We start from the raw sequence: 17,675 nt of genomic DNA, 5'->3' as shown, positions 1-17,675 counted from the left end.
GATATAGATATATCAAGATAAAATTGAGAGCCCTAAATAAACTTTCAAGAGCGGATATCTCAAAAACTATTCAACATATCGAAAAAATTGACTGAATGAACTTGTAACAAATTAAATTAACTTTCATTTTGTATAAGTGGCCATGTCGCTGAGATGCATAGTTTCCGAGATATAATCGAAAAACGGGAAAATGGGACCTTCAAAGCCCCCTCTCTCCCCCCCCCGCTCAAGGGCTACGGCCGGAGACTTTTGATATGTTCACCTCCTAACTTGTCAAACCGAGTTACGGAGTCAAAAATTGTGTTCCGAGCATTTCCCTCTACAACTTTTGGAGCATTCGTTGCCTGACCTAAGTAGCTTATTGAATTTCTTTAAAAACTTTTCTGTAAAAGGTTGACGGGTGTTGGGTGTTTATATGGTTTCGGTCGATTATTATCATTTGCATTGCCCATGATGACTTACTAGAATTACGAGCACACGAGACACTAATAGTAGTTTGACAAACCTTGGTTTTCAAGAGGTATTTTATATTGACATTTGCTGTCACAAATTTGCTGTCAGATTTAGTCGCAAACCGCACGCAAAGTGCACACAAATGTGTCGACACCTTGTTACGGAAAAGTGTAGACACGGCGACGACACTTTGTTTCGAAACAATTCTAGACACATTGTGTGGACTCTGTTACGACACATCTGACATTTAGTTACCACTTTGTGATTCTGCGACTGGAATGGTTATATGGGTAGTTACAGACCAAAAACTAATAACATGATCATTGTGATCGCATGTATCTAATAAATTGTAGGTACAGTCACCACACAGGATTGTATGCCATTAGGGTTCTTGCTAAATTGGAAATTCTATAGCGTAAGTATTGAACAACCAATTTAGCTTACCTTAAATGGCGCAACAATCGCGGAGCCTGATGGTACCTAGGACACTAATTAACGCATAATAGTGTAGATCAGCTTGCTGCTGCATCTTTAATTAATTTAATAATTTATCTTTCCACTACGCGTCTCTGGGAGGCGGGCCAAAATATACTTATACATACCTACTCACAAAATATATATGCCTACTCATAATAGACTTGTGATAGGTACGTTACCAATACCAAATACCAACTTATGCCAAAACTTAAGCAAAATCAGTTAAGTAGGTACCTAACTAAGAAATGTAATAATATCTATATTTATATTAAATAAATTGTGGTGCCGGAATTACAGATAGGTAATATAATGCAAGTTGGTAAAAGTTTCCTTAAATTTTGAAAAATTTCGTTCCTCATACACATGCAAAAATTAAGCTGTTAGGTACAGATTTTTTTTGTTGTTTTGAAAATTGCGTGTTTTGGAAACTTTCCGACAGCGCATCAGTTGAAATTGAGCTTAGTTAGTTTGTTTAGCTTTAAAAAACCTATTCACAATATTCCACTATTAAAATTAGCACATATACAACGTACCTGAATGTCCGCCAAATGTCAAAACACATCACGTTGAGCCAGAAAAAGCTGGATTGAAAAGCGTAGTACACGATGAAAGCTGAAACAAAAGAATAAATTACATATCGCTTTATTACAGGCATATTACAGGGTTCTGTTACATTTTCAAGATAGTTGAAATTCGACTTAATGTCACCATGACAATGTTCAAATTTCAGTTCACTAATAGTGAAACAACCCTGCAGTATTGGGCCAGCGATATCACTACACTTTATAATTCCCCGCCGCGTCTGTCTGTGTGTATGTTCGCGATAAACTCAAAAACGACTAAACGGATTTTCACCTATCAATAGAGTGATTCTTGAGGAAGGTGTAGGTGTATAAAATGTTAAGGTTTTGTGTAACCCGTGCGAAGCTGGGGCGGCTCGCTAATTATAAATAAAACTGTGGATGTGACTGTGGATGAGTTAACTACATACATATATGTACCTATGTCCCACAATTGGTGAATGTGTAAATGAGGCATTATCTTTCTCTATCTTCTTCTTCTTCCTCGTATTCTTCATTACTGAAGGTTCTCTATCTTACGAGCCGCCAAAGATTCGAGAATCCTAATATGTATCACAATATTTCTGGTAGAGCCATTTTAAGGGTGTGTCATATTTATTATATGTCCGTTACCCCGAATTTTAACCCAATTGCGGTTTAAGAATTGCAAGGTCATTTATTCAATAAACGTCAATACAAATAAATAAATAACTTAAGACTAGCTTAAGCCTAGTCAAAAGGTGTCTCCCCGAGTTGTCCCTGGCGCCAAGGTACCCATCACACTAGCCGGGTTAACCACGTTGAATGGCGATGGACAACCTTTGACCCAATTGATTATATATTAAGTAACTACAACATACTATCTGAAGAGAATTTGCCATTTGCTTCATCTAATTGAGATATCATCAGAAACTAGGGCACCATCGGATTAATTCGACGCCATCAAACATACACACTTGGAGTGTATTTTCGTATGATATCCTGTTGATCAAACGTCATTCATCCAACTCTTTCATCTCGCCCTACTTGTTATGATATCATAATAGCGAAGTAGATTTCGTCGAAGGAAAATCTATTATGGCATTAATACACTGACGGCAAAATGCTGCAAATGGCGTTCGTGAATATAAAGGCTTTAGGTAAGAGTGGGAAACACGCAAACATCGAGGTTTAACATTTAATGATGTAGGTAAGGTAACTAAGTAATCGATATACTTTCTTAGACTTTAACGGGTAATACATTTTCGCCCTTGTAGACAACATAGGGCTGTGTACAGTCGCCATCAGATATATCGGGGCGGATAAGGCGCTCACAAATATCTGAACACGCCTCTATTGTCAAGGCGTTAGAGTGCGTGTTCAGATATTTTTGAGCACCTCGGACGCTCCGATATATCTGATGGCGACTGTAAGTAATAATTATGACTGAGGGTAATAGAAAAGAAATCTGTATTTATCTATGCGGATAAGTGTCCAATCAGAAAATAAATGTTTATAAGTAGCCATTTATTGGTAACGTCCACGAGAGACACGCTGTGTGTGATCCCAAAAGTATATATTTTCTTAAAATTATTGTTAGCGGTATTAGCAAGAAGTATTTATAAATAGTATTGGGAGACACAGAAACTCATAATGAGAATACAGTAATGGATGAGTATTGGAGTTAGAAACAAATACATTCCTTTGTTAAAATATCGATTGTAGACGTGCTCTGTAAAAAAATATTATTAGCTGGTCCTTTAGCAGTAACTAATGGATTGTTTTATAAAATACGAATAAATAGTCTTGGAATATTTTATGCAGAAAATATTAAAAACGCTTCATTGCCTATAGCAGTAACTACTAACTACTGTGACCACAAATTAGATGAATCTCTAAAGCAAATGTTGACGAAGCCACAAAGTTAGGAAGTAGGAGAGAAACTACAACCAACTAATTTAATTCGTGATCAATCTGTGGCTAGCGTGCTTAGGACCTGTTAATCAGCTTATTGTTTTGTCAATAACATTTATAAATAACTCATCTTTTAGAAATATTTGTACATCGAAATAAAACGTAGATAGGCATACTAAACTCTTCAGAATGGTGAAATGTACCTAACTTAGTCAAGTTACTTAGCACTATTCGTTCACTAGGCACTTCGAAATGCCAGTCGATATTCCTATAAAATTTTAACGGAAAAGTAAGCCAGATTGCGTTCAGCGCTTTTACGTGGATTTTACAGTTTCAACTTGTACCTTTGCAGCTTTGATACTTTGCTGCTAATTTGGGATTTCGTTTTAATTCTAAATTAATTGCTTTCACTTATGCTTAGATGTTTAAATGATAGAACTAAACTAAAATAATAACATTTGTTTGGAGGTTTTGTTTAGTCCCCAAAGTAGTCTTATTTCAACGGAAAGTAGATATGGATGTGAACGGTTTGTTCCAATTTTATATACAGAATTTCATACAACAGAGTTTACATTGCACAGCATCGTTTTAGAGGCAGTACGTAACTTCCCAGAACCAGAACTACTATCTTATATTAAAGTAGCGGCATATATCATTCTTAAAGTCTCAGCTCCATTGCACCATCAGTAACTTAGTTCACTAGAACGGTAATTAGAACATACAGTTCTGGCATTTTGTAACTAAACTGTAAAATACCTCGTGCTTCTTTGTTGTGGATAGTTCTTTCTTTTTATTGCTCTTTTATTGCTTTCAGGGAAAATTTCCTGAATACAGTTACTGCTGAACGGGTTATCTTTTTGTAGCACGAAACTTAAGCACCTAATAAAGTAGCATAAAACAATAAGGCGTCTAATAGGTGATATGTTTTTACATCTTTACTATTAAGTTAACTACGACTGCAGCATAGTTTTTTCGTTATGAAACGAATGTGCTTCGTAGAAGCATATCGATAGTTTATTATGAGTAGTGGTACATTACATAGATTTAACCCATGTTTATGTATGATTTAACCCAACCACATCAGAGTTAAATTATTTACATACATTTGTTGTTTTTGCTAATGCGCAATTCGCGAAAATTAGCAATGGTGGATTGTCAATCACATCGGCGGGGTAAGCCGGAGCTGATTTGCCTATTTTTCTTATTTCTTTGCTTTTTTTTCATACCGGAAAGCCGGTGGAAATCGAGTTTATGAGAGCTTCGTCACAGCTCTTTTGCTCACTTGGAATTTATTCATCGCATCAGCGACAAATTGATTACAAAATAGAGATGCGTATCTATTCCCGCCCAAACACTCCAGTTGTTTACGATATTAAACCTATTTTAAAAGCTATAAATGTTAATACTGGAAACTTGTCTGTAGTGTTTCGGTTTCAGGAACCACTCTGTGCCAAATACCAAAGGAATTTTCAACATATCAATTAGTAAGTGCCTAGAATTATTAGAACAATATGAAGTTTGTACAATTACCTATCTGTTTCGGTATTCACTGAGCAGTCTAGCACAGACCATGTTTGCTGTACATTTCAATAAAAAAAATACGAAATTGCACATAAGTCAGCTGCAAAGAGTCAAACATTTCATATATGTAATAAAAGCCTGAACCTTTTAATTTTCCAACAATAACACATTAATATTAATAATGCCCTCCATTAATTAACGAAGCTACATTAGGATACTTTATCATAGCATGTCCACGCCCATCAAAGCTGCCTTAATTGAAACTATAGGGCGGGCCTACTTACAAGTAATTAGGGACGGAAATGCAATTTATTATGTCAAATTAAGTAAATTAATATAGGTGTGCCAACTATACGCGACCACTGATTGCATGAGTGGATAAAATTAGTAGTGTCCGACCGAAACGTGTCTTTTAGCCGAAACCGAAACCTAAGGTTCGGCTTTGGCTCTAGTTGCCGAACCGAATCCGACACTTTTGTAAACTTGTTAAAATCGTTGCAAAAATGTCATAAAACCGCTTTTATATAGATATTAAGACTGCGTCGACCGTCCAGTGGCGCCCTCATTAGGGGAATTGTGTTTTCTAATAAACCAATTAATTTCTGTATACATAAATCAATATATTAATATTGATGTCCTACTCGTTCCCAAACTTTTGGTCTTTGTCACATTACCATTTCGTTTTTTGGCCGAAACCGAAACTACGGCCGAAACATGATTTTTTGGCCGAAACTGACCGAAACCGAAACCGAAACTTCGGTCGGACATTAAAAATTAGTACTCCATAACACGGATTGTACACAAGGTGAGACTTTGTTGGAACTTGGAGGCAAAAAATATAAGTACATATTTTGTTTTCACATGGTTTCCACATCGTTTCCTAGTTTAGCCTTTCAAGGATAGACAACTTGAATTTTTTACTTACCTTGTCATAGAATTTAATTTTCGTTACAACCTTGTCACAGTGACAATCAATATGAAAGTCGCTAGAGACCTCCTAGTATTATCACTGTTATTAACAGGTATAAAATGGGTCGGAAATTTAATTTTTTGACTGTACTTACATTAACCAAATCGTAGCTAAAGCCTCCTCCACACTCGTGCGCGAATCGCGGCGCGAAGCCGCGAACGCGAGTGTGGAGTCGATTTTCGCAGACAGCGAAGTCGACTCCACACTCGCGTTCGCGGCTTCGCCCGCGATTCACGCGCATAGTCTGGAGGGGGCTTAAGAATGAATTTTATTCTGAATTTTCCATACAAGTGTTGGGGCATGGATATGATGTCAGAGTTCTGCCCTCTCCTCTATTTAACAAACAATGTTGTCATTATCTGTATCAGGTTCTGACGTCATCTTAATTTGGCACACTTTATATTATAAATGTTATATTATATTATAAATGTATTATGTTAATGTTATATTTTATCCACTTTATATTATAAATATTATTAATTAATATAAGTGCCCCTCTAATAGGTTAACATTTAAAAACACGCTGTGACCGACTTATATTAAAAAGTTAATTTATTTTTATCCGGCCTTAACTTTAACTAGTACAAGAGGTAGGTAAATGATCAGTCTTTCAAAAATCGGGCAAGTGCGAGTCGGACTCGCGCACGAAGGGTTCCGTACCATATAAAAAAAAAAAACAAAAAAAAAAGCAAAAAAAAAAAACGGTCACCCATCCAAGTACTGACCACACTTTTAAATCTTTATTTTATTCTGTTTTTAGTATTTGTTGTTATAGCGGCAACAGAAATACATCATCTGTGAAAATTTCAACTGTCTAGCTATCACGGTTCGTGAGATACAGCCTGGTGACAGACGGACGGACGGACGGACAGCGGAGTCTTAGTAATAGGGTCCCGTTTTACCCTTTGGGTACGGAACCCTAAAAATGAGTGGCAGATGAAACGGTTTTATGAAACTTTAAAGAATACATTATAATCAGTATTCTGTAAATAGGGTAGTAAATATTAAGGATGACTCATACTAGAACGGTCCTGGTTCGGGTCGAGGCGTCCGACACTTCGTGTTCTAGATCACCGATTACCCTTCATAGAAAACGAAGTGTCGGGCGCGTCGGCCCGGAACCGGACCGTTCTAGCGTCATCCTTTACTGTCGAATTAAAAACACTTTATTGACTCTGTTTTAGCTCTCAACATTTTCTCGGGTCTGTTTTTATGCTTTTATGCGTCGCTCGCAAACAAGCATACTGCCCGCCTGATAGTAAGCGGTCACCATAGCCTACAACTCCATGCTCGTCTGTGATGGCGGCTCTTAATAAAAAATGTTTTTGCTAGATCCTAAACCATTGTTTTGCAATTTGTGGGAGTGACAAGTCACAGGACCATGAATCTAGTATTTAACTGGATCGGGCATGAGTGGTGGGGGCAACTAACAGAACGGGATAGTCTTCAGTATCTTTCAGTAGGAGTAGCAGCGAAAGCGCTATTATTGTTTGTCGTTGTCACAGTCTCACTTTTTTTTTAATACCCACCGTAAATTATCATCATAGTGTCGCAGTTTTGTTTGGAGGCACGCGTATAGCACTTCTATAGGATCCTACCTTCTATGCACAGGACTCGTCCTACAAGGCGGAGGGGGGCTCCTTGCACAAAAGGGGTCGCCTAATGATGTCTGAAAAACAGTGCCCTAACCTATACTCTGTATCTTTAGGTATTTAAAAAAAGTAAACAAAATCTAAAAGCTCAGGAGCCATTTGAGGGTAGATGAAAACATTACATGATCAAATAATGTAGGTTAAAGTAGGTCGTTTAGTGACAGATCCAGGCGGTTTTTGTATTTGGTTGGTTAACCAATAAATTTTATAACTACTAGAAAATGTGATAATTGTTTGTTTACTTTTATTCTTCGAGCAACACCGGCTTCCGACACATCGGAAGGGAGGGGCCCAAGCGATATCTCACCGTACAAATCTTTCTGCCATTTTTCGCGGGGGGAAAGGTGCACACAGTCGCACTTCTCACACACTTACATACAAAATCCAATCTGTAATGACGACACAAATACATAGAAAATGACTCACGTCAAAGACAAATCTTGCAAACCTCGATCTCTTTTTGTGTACGGACGAGTGACAAGTGTCACAACACGCACACTAACACATTTTCGTTGAAGTATGTTATTGTATTCTGAGAGATGAGAAGTCGGATTTGTCGCTCGACCGATCCGCAATTTGTACTGAGCGAGCAAAATCGATAAATCCAACAATTACATGAGACTAAAATATAATAATTGTGTTTGAATGTAATTAAACGTATGATATGTAAAAAAAAATATTACATGTGAAATGTAACACTTTCTTTTTGTAAATTTGATGTCCCCGACCTCTTTTTATAACAAAAAACCGAGCAAACAGGCATTTTTGTGCAGCAGTGTTCACGCGCGCGTCTGGACCCATACAACCATTTCCAGTCGCCGTTACGACGCGGTGTTGACACATCTTGTGTCGACACCGTCTGTTTCGGTCACAATTCCAGTCGCAGAGTCGTCGCCGTGTCGACACAGTTACCAGAAATGGGGAAGGGTCGACACATGGCACAAAGTGACATAAAGTGTGGTCGCCGTGTGCACACATTGTTTCGGGTTTGCGACTACTTTATGCCAAAATCATTCGTTCATTCGTTCATTTTGTTCCTGTCAAATGGAAACTGTCAGATGGAAAAATACTTAAATAAAAATAAGTGACATTAATACGCCATCTCTAAAACGGATTACAAGACTTAATTATATATTGTTTGCATTTATATTACAATATGACTTAAATTATTATGGGGAATTAAACTGCTCGAGTGATTTGATAAACTAAGTGTAATATAATCAACGCGCCACCACATTGTTTTAGTTTAGCCGGAAATGAAATTGTTTACTTCTCAGTGCCTGTGTTCATAACTATATTATTTGAAGCATTTTTAGTACTTCGATGCGTATACTATACTTAAATAACAGAAATAACGCTTTACATACTACGAAACTTGTTAATTATGATGTATAAATATGGTTTAAGGCTGAGAAATATTGCAGTCACAAAGTAGTTGCAATGTTTCGACTTTGTGTCGACTCTGTGTTGACACATGACACGCGCTGTCAAAAGTAATAACAAAGTTACTGGTATGTTACTGGATTTGCAAAATGGCTCCTTGTGTTGATTTGTTTTCAGATATTCTCAAAGTGTAAAAATGCCGTGGTCAGAGATGGGCATTAATCGATTAACTGTTTATTCGACTAATTAATGGAATAAAAAAAGTTAATTCTCAAATTTTAATCGCGATTAGTTTAGTCGACCTAACATAGATTGAAATTGAATTAATCTGAATATTAATCGAATAAATTATCGATTAAATCTCGATTGAAAGTTGACAGGGGGCCATTTTTGTACGTAAAAATAATAGAAATGTCTTGCATGCAGATGGTAGCAAAACACTTTGTCATAAAAGTCTAGATGGGTGTCGATATATAGGTTTTAGGGAGTGCCGATTTCGAAAATAATGACCATTTTGGAATCCGAAATGGCGGCCATGCACTGTGTCATAAAAGTCGTCATGGATGTCGTTTTATACGTTTTAGGGGGCCCCAATTTTGAAAATGATGACCATTTTGGAATCCAAAATGGCGGCTATGCACTATGCCATAAAAGTCGTCATGGGTGTCGTTTTATAAGTTTTAAGGGGCGCAGATTTCGAAAATGATAACCATTTTGGATTCCAAGATGGCGGCCATGCACTATGTCATAAAAGTCGTCATGTATGTCGTTTTATAGGTTTTAGGGGGCCCGCTTTCGAAAATGATGACCATTTTGGAATCCAAAATGGCGGCCATGCACTATGTCATAAAAGTCGTCATGGGTGTCGTTTTATAGGTTTTGGGGGGCGCAGATTTCGAAAATGATAACATTTTCAATTTAAAAATGGCGGCAATGCACTATGTCATAAAAGTCGTCATGGATATCGTTTTATAGGTTTTAGGGGGCGCAGATTTCGAAAATGATGACTATTTTGGATTCCAAGATGGCGGCCATGCACTATGTCATAAAAGTCGTCATGGATGTCGTTTTATAGGTTTTAGGGGGCGCAGATTTCGAAAATGATGACTATTTTGGATTCCACTTTTATGACAAAATACGTAGCCGCCATCTTGGATTATAAAATGATCATCGTTTTCGAATTCTGCACTCCCTAAAACCTATAAATCGACATCCGTGACGACGCAAGTTATCTTTATTTTCAGATCTAACAAATTGCTACAGAATACAAAGGACAAAAAAGAAGCGAGGAGGTAATGAAACAGGCAAAAATACAGATGAATCCTCGACGCAATTGGGTGATTCTTAAATTGTGTCCAGATTTTTTTTGTTATAAAAGTTTATATTTTTCACATATTACTCTCACAAGTTCCGTGACATTTCGACCTTGTAATTTTTTAAGTAAATGTTTTTGTTTATCTATGAGGATCTCACTAGAATAGTATAATCAAGGTATGTTTATATTTGATGAATGAAATAGTAACGCAAAAAAAAAATATATTTGTGTCTTATATTCCTGCCGAAGACTTTTATTTTACCTTTTCCTTCTACACAAGTTTGGCCAAGTAATAAGAATTTAGGGCTCTCAATTTTATTTTGACTTCTACAACAGTAAAGCTACGAGGCCATGTTTGGTATCGTTTTCGTATAAAATCGCAGTACCAAATTTAGTTAAGGTATCACATTGACACCATTCCGAAGTAAAAACATATAAACTTATTAAAATACTTTCTTTTAAACTCCTCTTCACGCTTAAACTGCTGAACAGTTTTAATTTAAATTTGGTACACATATATTTTGAGTCCCGAGACAGGATATAATAAGTTATCTCAAAAATCATCCTTTAAAGGTGTGAAATGAGGTGTAGGGGGGAATTCAGAATTGACTTCTTGAAGTTAATACTGTTTAAGTTTAGGTTTGAAGTCATGTTTTTTCATCATTTTTAACTAAATCAAAGATGTAGACCATCCCAAATTTCATATAAATCGGTTCAGCGGTTATTGATTTCCCGTACAAATTTCCACGCCACTTTTCACACCTTCAAAAGATGATTTTGGTTATAAGATCTATCCTATGTCCTGTTCCGGGACGCAAACTATTTCTATACCAAATTTCAACGAAATCGGTTCAGCGGTTAGGCGTCAAGAAGAGTTTCAAAAAAACCGGCCAAGTGCGAGTCGGACTCGCGTATTAAGGGTTCCGTACATTAAGTCCGACTCGCGCTTGACTGCACATTTCTAATAGGTTTCCTGTCATCTATAGGTAAAGAACTATTTTGTGTATTCAGACGGACATACATACAGACGCACGAGTGATCCTATAAGGGTTCCGTTTTTTCCTTTTGAGGTACGGAACCCTAAAAAGATTTATTTTTATTTTGTGGAATGGTGTCAATGTGATATCTTAAATGGATTCAGCACCCCAGATTTATACGAAAACGATACCAAACACGGCCTAGCACCTTCACTGATATAGATATATCAAGATAAAATTGAGAGCCCTAAATAAACTTTCAAGAGCGGATATCTCAAAAACTATTCAACATATCGAAAAAATTGACTGAATAAACTTGTAACAAATTAAATTAACTTTCATTTTGTATAAGTGGCCATGTCGCTGAGATGCATAGTTTCCGAGATATAATCGAAAAACGGGAAAATGGGACCTTCAGAGCCCCTCTCTCCCCCCCGCTCAAGGGCTACGGCCGGGGACTTTTGATATGTTCACCTCCTAACTTGTCAAACCGAGTTACGGAGTCAAAAATTGTGTTCCGAGCATTTCCCTCTACAACTTTTGGAGCATTCGTTACCTGACCTAAGTAGCTTATTGAATTTCTTTAAAAACTTTTCTGTAAAAGGTTGACGGGTGTTGGGTGTTTATATGGTTTCGGTCGATTATTATCATTTGCATTGCCCATGATGACTTACTAGAATTACGAGCACACGAGACACTAATAGTAGTTTGACAAACCTTGGTTTTCAAGAGGTATTTTATATTGACATTTGCTGTCACAAATTTACTGTCAGATTTAGTCGCAAACCGCACGCAAAGTGCACACAAATGTGTCGACACCTTGTTACGGAAAAGTGTAGACACGGCGACGACACTTTGTTTCGAAACAATTCTAGACACATTGTGTGGACTCTGTTACGACACATCTGACATTTAGTTACCACTTTGTGATTCTGCGACTGGAATGGTTATATGGGGACTCGGTCTAGTGAAAAATCCAAGTGCAACTAGTTTTATTACCCGCGCTAGATTAGATTGACGCGCTAATCTTGTACCTCGGCAGAGGGGAAATAGTGCGAATGCCGCCTCCCTTCCGTGTTGCTCGAAGCTTTTATTTAATAACCTAAAGATACAGAGTATAGCTAAATCAATTTTATATCACGTCCTTTGGTTGAGTTACGGCAAGTTACGGGTGATTACGGTTCGCTAATGTAGGTACTAGTACTTTAGTCCCAGTCTGGGCGACTATTTGATGTAGACAAATTACCTCTGCTCTGTTCTGTTCTCGAACAGTGAACTGTCATTTATCAGGTGAACATTCAAATTATTTGCTTTAATATACTTAACTGTTAATCCAAATAACAAATATACTCTAACACACACTACAGGCTAGGTGACCCAGCTTGTCAGTAGAAAAAGGCAGCAAAAATTTTAATATTTATTACTATGCTATTTTTTGATATATAAAATTATTATCACGTAAGTAGTTACTTCAATTCATTTTAATACATACAAGAAAGAAGACGTTATTGTAGTTGAGATTTTTTTCAGACACCACCTCACTTTCAAAACCAGGCACATGGAAATGTATCGTGAAAATATCAGCTCAAACATCTTGCTTAATGTAAATTGTATTCATATATGCTTGACTGAGTAATATTGCAGTACCTACCGCCAGTACCGTAAAACGGGGTGAGTACGTTTCGCGGGGAGAGGTGGGTTATGAATGGGGAGAGAAGGTTTGAGATGGGGGTGAGAAGGGATTTTAAGGCTACTGCTACAAAAATAATGTATTCCAATTTCAAATGGAGCTATATAGTAATACGCATAATAAAAAAAAATCGATCCAACAATCTTCCAAAATCACCTTTGTATGAAAACCCCTCTCACCCCAAATACGAGGCACTACGGGGTGAGGTAGGTTTTCCTCTTTATCGTCAAAGTTATGAAATGGAACTTCCCAAAATAAAATGAAAACTAAAATACAAACGTCCGGAACACTTATTATATACACCATTCAGTTTTCATATGTAAAACTAAAATTTTATCGAGGTTTGAATTTCAGTTTTGACCCTACTCACCCCATTTTATGGTATACCTACTACTAAGCCAATTCAAACATACATTTTGATATCAAAATAATGTTATTTTGTTATCATTGGCGCGTGCATGTCGCTCGCTCTTGTTCATACATGTATTGGCGCGAGCGAGACGCACGGGCGAATGAAAACAAAAGACATCATTATTGTCATCAAAATGTTTGTTTTGTTTGAATTGGCCTCCAGTACAAGTACTCTTTGTTAAGTTTTGTCATACCATTACTAAATATAACATAGGCGTTAAATAAATGTCACGTAATATAAATATATTTATTTACTTTGACCTCGACAAGTTGGTGTAAAAGTATCGAGGTAGGTACCTACTTAAATACTAAATTTAAATATTTACCTGGACCTATTTGCATTATCGTGCCAAAAACCCACCTTTACAATAGTACTGTATAAAGTAATAAAAATGCATATTTTTTTATAAATAATGACAAGTTACCTAAGTGTAATATAGTGTAAATAACATTATTTGCGGTATTTGACACATTATGACTGACGTATATAGAGATGTAACTAACGCAAATCGATTGTCACAGCAAGCGATTACGATTGGATGGCACGTAGACTGAGGTATCGAATTGTGACGTATAATGAATTTTTATTTGAGATTTAAATAAAGCTAGAATTATATGGTTTTCCCGCAAGCTACCGGTCGGTCGGTGTATTTAATACACCGACCGAGTAGGTCGCACCCATTGTCAAAATTGAAACTAACTGGGGATCTATTTTAAAGTTTATTTATGTTATTTCTGTGTCAAATTTGTTGTCTGTTAAGTGACGATAAATATATCCATATTTACAGTTAATTATCCACCTTTTCCTTATTTTTATTAAAAGAAAAATGAAAAATTCATATCGATTTACTTAGACGACTACCGATTCATAACGGTGGTGTCCGGCCAACCCTAAAATTAAAAAAAAAAAGACGTAGAACGTAAACGTTCGCAGTGCAGTTGTTTTCCTTTGTGATTTCGATGTGCAAAACATTTTACGTAGTATTGCTGTTGTGAGTGACAGACGTCAAATACCGCAAATAATGTTATTTACACTATAGTTAAACTGTTTATTAAGAGGAAAGTGTACGACACACACAGTGCACAGTTATTCCTCTTAGTTCGATTTTTTTTGATAATTATCATATGCTTAGAATAAATTTAAAAATGGAAAAATTACTGTCTTGGGTGGGTGTCGTTCGCAGACGTTTCTGCTTGTTAAAAATTAAAATTATTATATGACAGAGGGGATTTTATAAATTTGTATGAAATTTGAGTTTTGTCCTAACCTTTGTAATAAAAAAAACACGAAAAAGTCATACGAAGGGACATACCTACGCGAGGAAAATGGAGACTACGATAAAGAAGCGGCCTAGGTTCCACTATTTTCTTGATAAAAATGTTATTTCCTATGTCAAGTCAAGCTTTCGGACAGTCGCGATATACCCGGACATCTGTCAAGAAATTCTTACGTCTCTGCCTTTGTAAGTACTATAAGTATGTATTTTCTATATCTACCCAACTTTTGTTTAACGTCAGCTGTCCAATAAAGAGCCGTTCATATATTTTCGTTAGTGTTCGTCTCTGACCGGACATTTCACAGAGTAACTTAAAAGGGTAAGAAAGGGTCTAAGATTGTAGTGAAAAATGCGTTTGAAGTATGGAAAAATGTAGGTGTGTTTCTAGAGTTTCTGATTCGACTTCTATTTGGACAAATTGTGTTAATTTTATTGGTTTCGCGTAGAGTAAAACCAGCATTTTAATGTGGTATAAGGGAAATCATGGTTCCTGAGCATTACTTACTCACTTATATCATAATTAACCCTTTATTTTATGCACTAAATAGCCGTCGCAGACCGACTGAAAAGAAAAGTGGAATTTAACATTTCCTCGTAATTCGATGATCGAACTAAGTAGAATTTTGGAATCGCTCGTAGTTCGATGGTCGATCTAAGTGTAATATAAAATTCCTGTTAGCCCAAGTAATCGGACAGCGAGAAATTGAAATTCCTAGTCGTCCGACACATCGGACAAGTTTGTCCTTCATCTTAAAATACGCCAAAGGGGTACGCCATATTAAGTCCCATCTAGAGCGCCACTGCTTTCTCCTGATCAGTATTATATCACTCACCTATCACAACACAGCCTGTCTTGCCCACGCCCACAGTCCCGCTGTGCATCTTAAGGTACGCCAAGAAGGGGTACGCCACGATAAGTCCCGCGCAGTACGCCATGAGGCACATCCCGTGAAGGTTTCGCAGCTCCGGGATGAACGCGTACGTGAGAATAAGTCCCACATAGAACGCCTCAACCATGTCCTGATAATAAATTATATCACTCACCTATCACAACGCAGCCAGTTTTGCCCACACCCACAGTCCCACTGTGCATCTTAAGGTACGCCAAGAAGGGGTACGCTAGAATAAGTCCCACATAGAACGCCTCAACCATCTCCTAGGCAAAAATTATATCACTCACCTATCACAACACAGCCTGTCTTGCCCACGCCCACAGTCCCGCTGTGCATCTTAAGGTACGCCAAGAAGGGGTACGCCACGATAAGTCCCGCGCAGTACGCCATGAGGCACATCCCGTGAAGGTTCCGCAGTTCCGGGATGAACGCGTACACTAGGAACGTGACCAGGAGGAACGGGGCCGATAGGAGGAGACCTGAAATAAACAAGTATATTTAATCACAAAGTGACAAATGTCACTACACTATTTAGGTATTTATCTACACTATCTTTTCTACACTGTCGGAGTTATCGCGAATAACATCGTGAGACAGCCGGACTAGTCCCAAGGCTTGTGGGTTTGGAAGGTCAGATGACAGCTGCTTCCGTAAAAACTAGTGCCTGTGGCAGCTCTTGGGATTAGTTGCCAGACCCCAGGCTCCCATGAGCCGTGCTTATGGACGCCCGTGCATGAAAGCTTTTATTTTAAGATAGTAGCGGCTACTTTCCAACAAAAGAAGTGCCAATTCTGATACTTTTCCGTTTCGTGCACTTTGTGTTACGTTTCATTGCAATCTTAGAACAGTTAGAACCGCAGTCGTTACAATTCTTGGAATGGAAAAGAAAACAATTCAATCTACTATCAGTACAGCATTTATTTATCAGGAATTTTAATGGTAAGTACCTGAATAAGTAGTATAAGTACATAGTAACGTACCTGAGCAATTCTCAAAAAGTTTGTACATTTCGGTCACATCTTAGATTTCTATAAAAATTGGTATGCTGGTAAAGTACATGAAGAATAGAATAGAATAGAATTTATTCGTAAGCACAAACAATCTAGACAATACATAATGAAGCTGAACCACTTCCACCATATTTCCCAAAATGTCCCAGAAAGTTTCTAAGAAACATTCCTTTTTTGTTACCAGATTTCCTTACATATTTGGTCCCTACTTACTACAAATAAAAAGTATAAATTACTCGTAGTCGATAGCTTTGCAAATTGCAAAGTACTCAACAACGTTATCGCTACGCTAATCGTGGCTAATCAAAGTGCTACGGCGTAGCAATATCGTAGCATTGTCGTAGAGATAGGTGCTATGGAGGCTTTCACATAGATAATGCAATATTACAAGAGCGGGATTCGAACTTTACTAAATTTTAATTTGATATTCTTATTCATTTGACATCACTCACAGTGCATTTTGATACGCCAATGAATAAATTATGCAATTCGAGTTAAATAAAGATGAAATGTTTAAAATCGAATGCCGGTACATGCATGTATAGCGTGAGAGCCTGTAATTTAACTGCATGATACAACTGTTATTATGTAGCATTAGTGGAACCAGTTTTCATAATTTGCTCCTATTGTGTTAGGTATTTAAAAACTTTATTAGAGAATTTATGCAGTAGCTCGATTTTGTTTCATGTAAATCATTCGTTAACTAAAACTGACATAAAAATACAAAATTGCTAACAAGTAGACAGTTATCGTTAGTATGGAGTGCATACCTAATAAGAGAAAATACTTCACTGCCGAAGACAATAAAATGTAATTTTTTAGGGTTCCGTTAGGTACCCAAAAAGAAAAGATTTTTCTCGTCTAATTTACAATGCGAAAGGTTTAACAAGCGATAAAACTAAGCGTAATATAAGTTTTATGTGCCATTAACTTGAGAGTACCGTGTTAATGACCCGAATAGATTGGCTTCGCCAAACATCGGTAAAAACCTCGGGGAATCTATGGAATTTTGACCCCCTACGTATAACCATAACAACCAATGAACAATCGGTTTGAATTTGGAACTTCTTGTGTGAGAATACGGTATAAAATTGAATGTGTTTTCAAATGGGTGTTATGCATGATTGGGAATTACGCCCTTGTTTCATTATACAGTGAAACCTGGATAAGTGAGACTTCAAGGGACGAGCAGA

General features: G+C 37.1%; 1 protein-coding gene across 1 annotated transcript in view; it reads right to left on the bottom strand.

Annotated features, from left to right (window-relative positions):
- LOC134796250 (G-protein coupled receptor Mth2-like) overlaps window positions 1-17,675 on the bottom strand; it is a 68,662-nt gene that overhangs the window by 28,639 nt on the left and 22,348 nt on the right. Inside the window, exons 3-4 of the mRNA XM_063768298.1 lie at window positions 15,760-15,951; window positions 1,464-1,542 (exon numbers count right to left, since the gene is read on the bottom strand). Of these exons, the coding sequence (XP_063624368.1) occupies window positions 1,464-1,542; window positions 15,760-15,951 (271 nt within the window). The remainder of the gene's footprint in view (window positions 1-1,463; window positions 1,543-15,759; window positions 15,952-17,675) is intronic.

Source organism: Cydia splendana, chromosome 13 (assembly GCF_910591565.1).
Source record: "Cydia splendana chromosome 13, ilCydSple1.2, whole genome shotgun sequence".
NCBI lineage: Eukaryota > Metazoa > Arthropoda > Insecta > Lepidoptera > Tortricidae > Cydia > Cydia splendana.
This window is presented reverse-complemented; position numbering and strand designations above follow the sequence as displayed.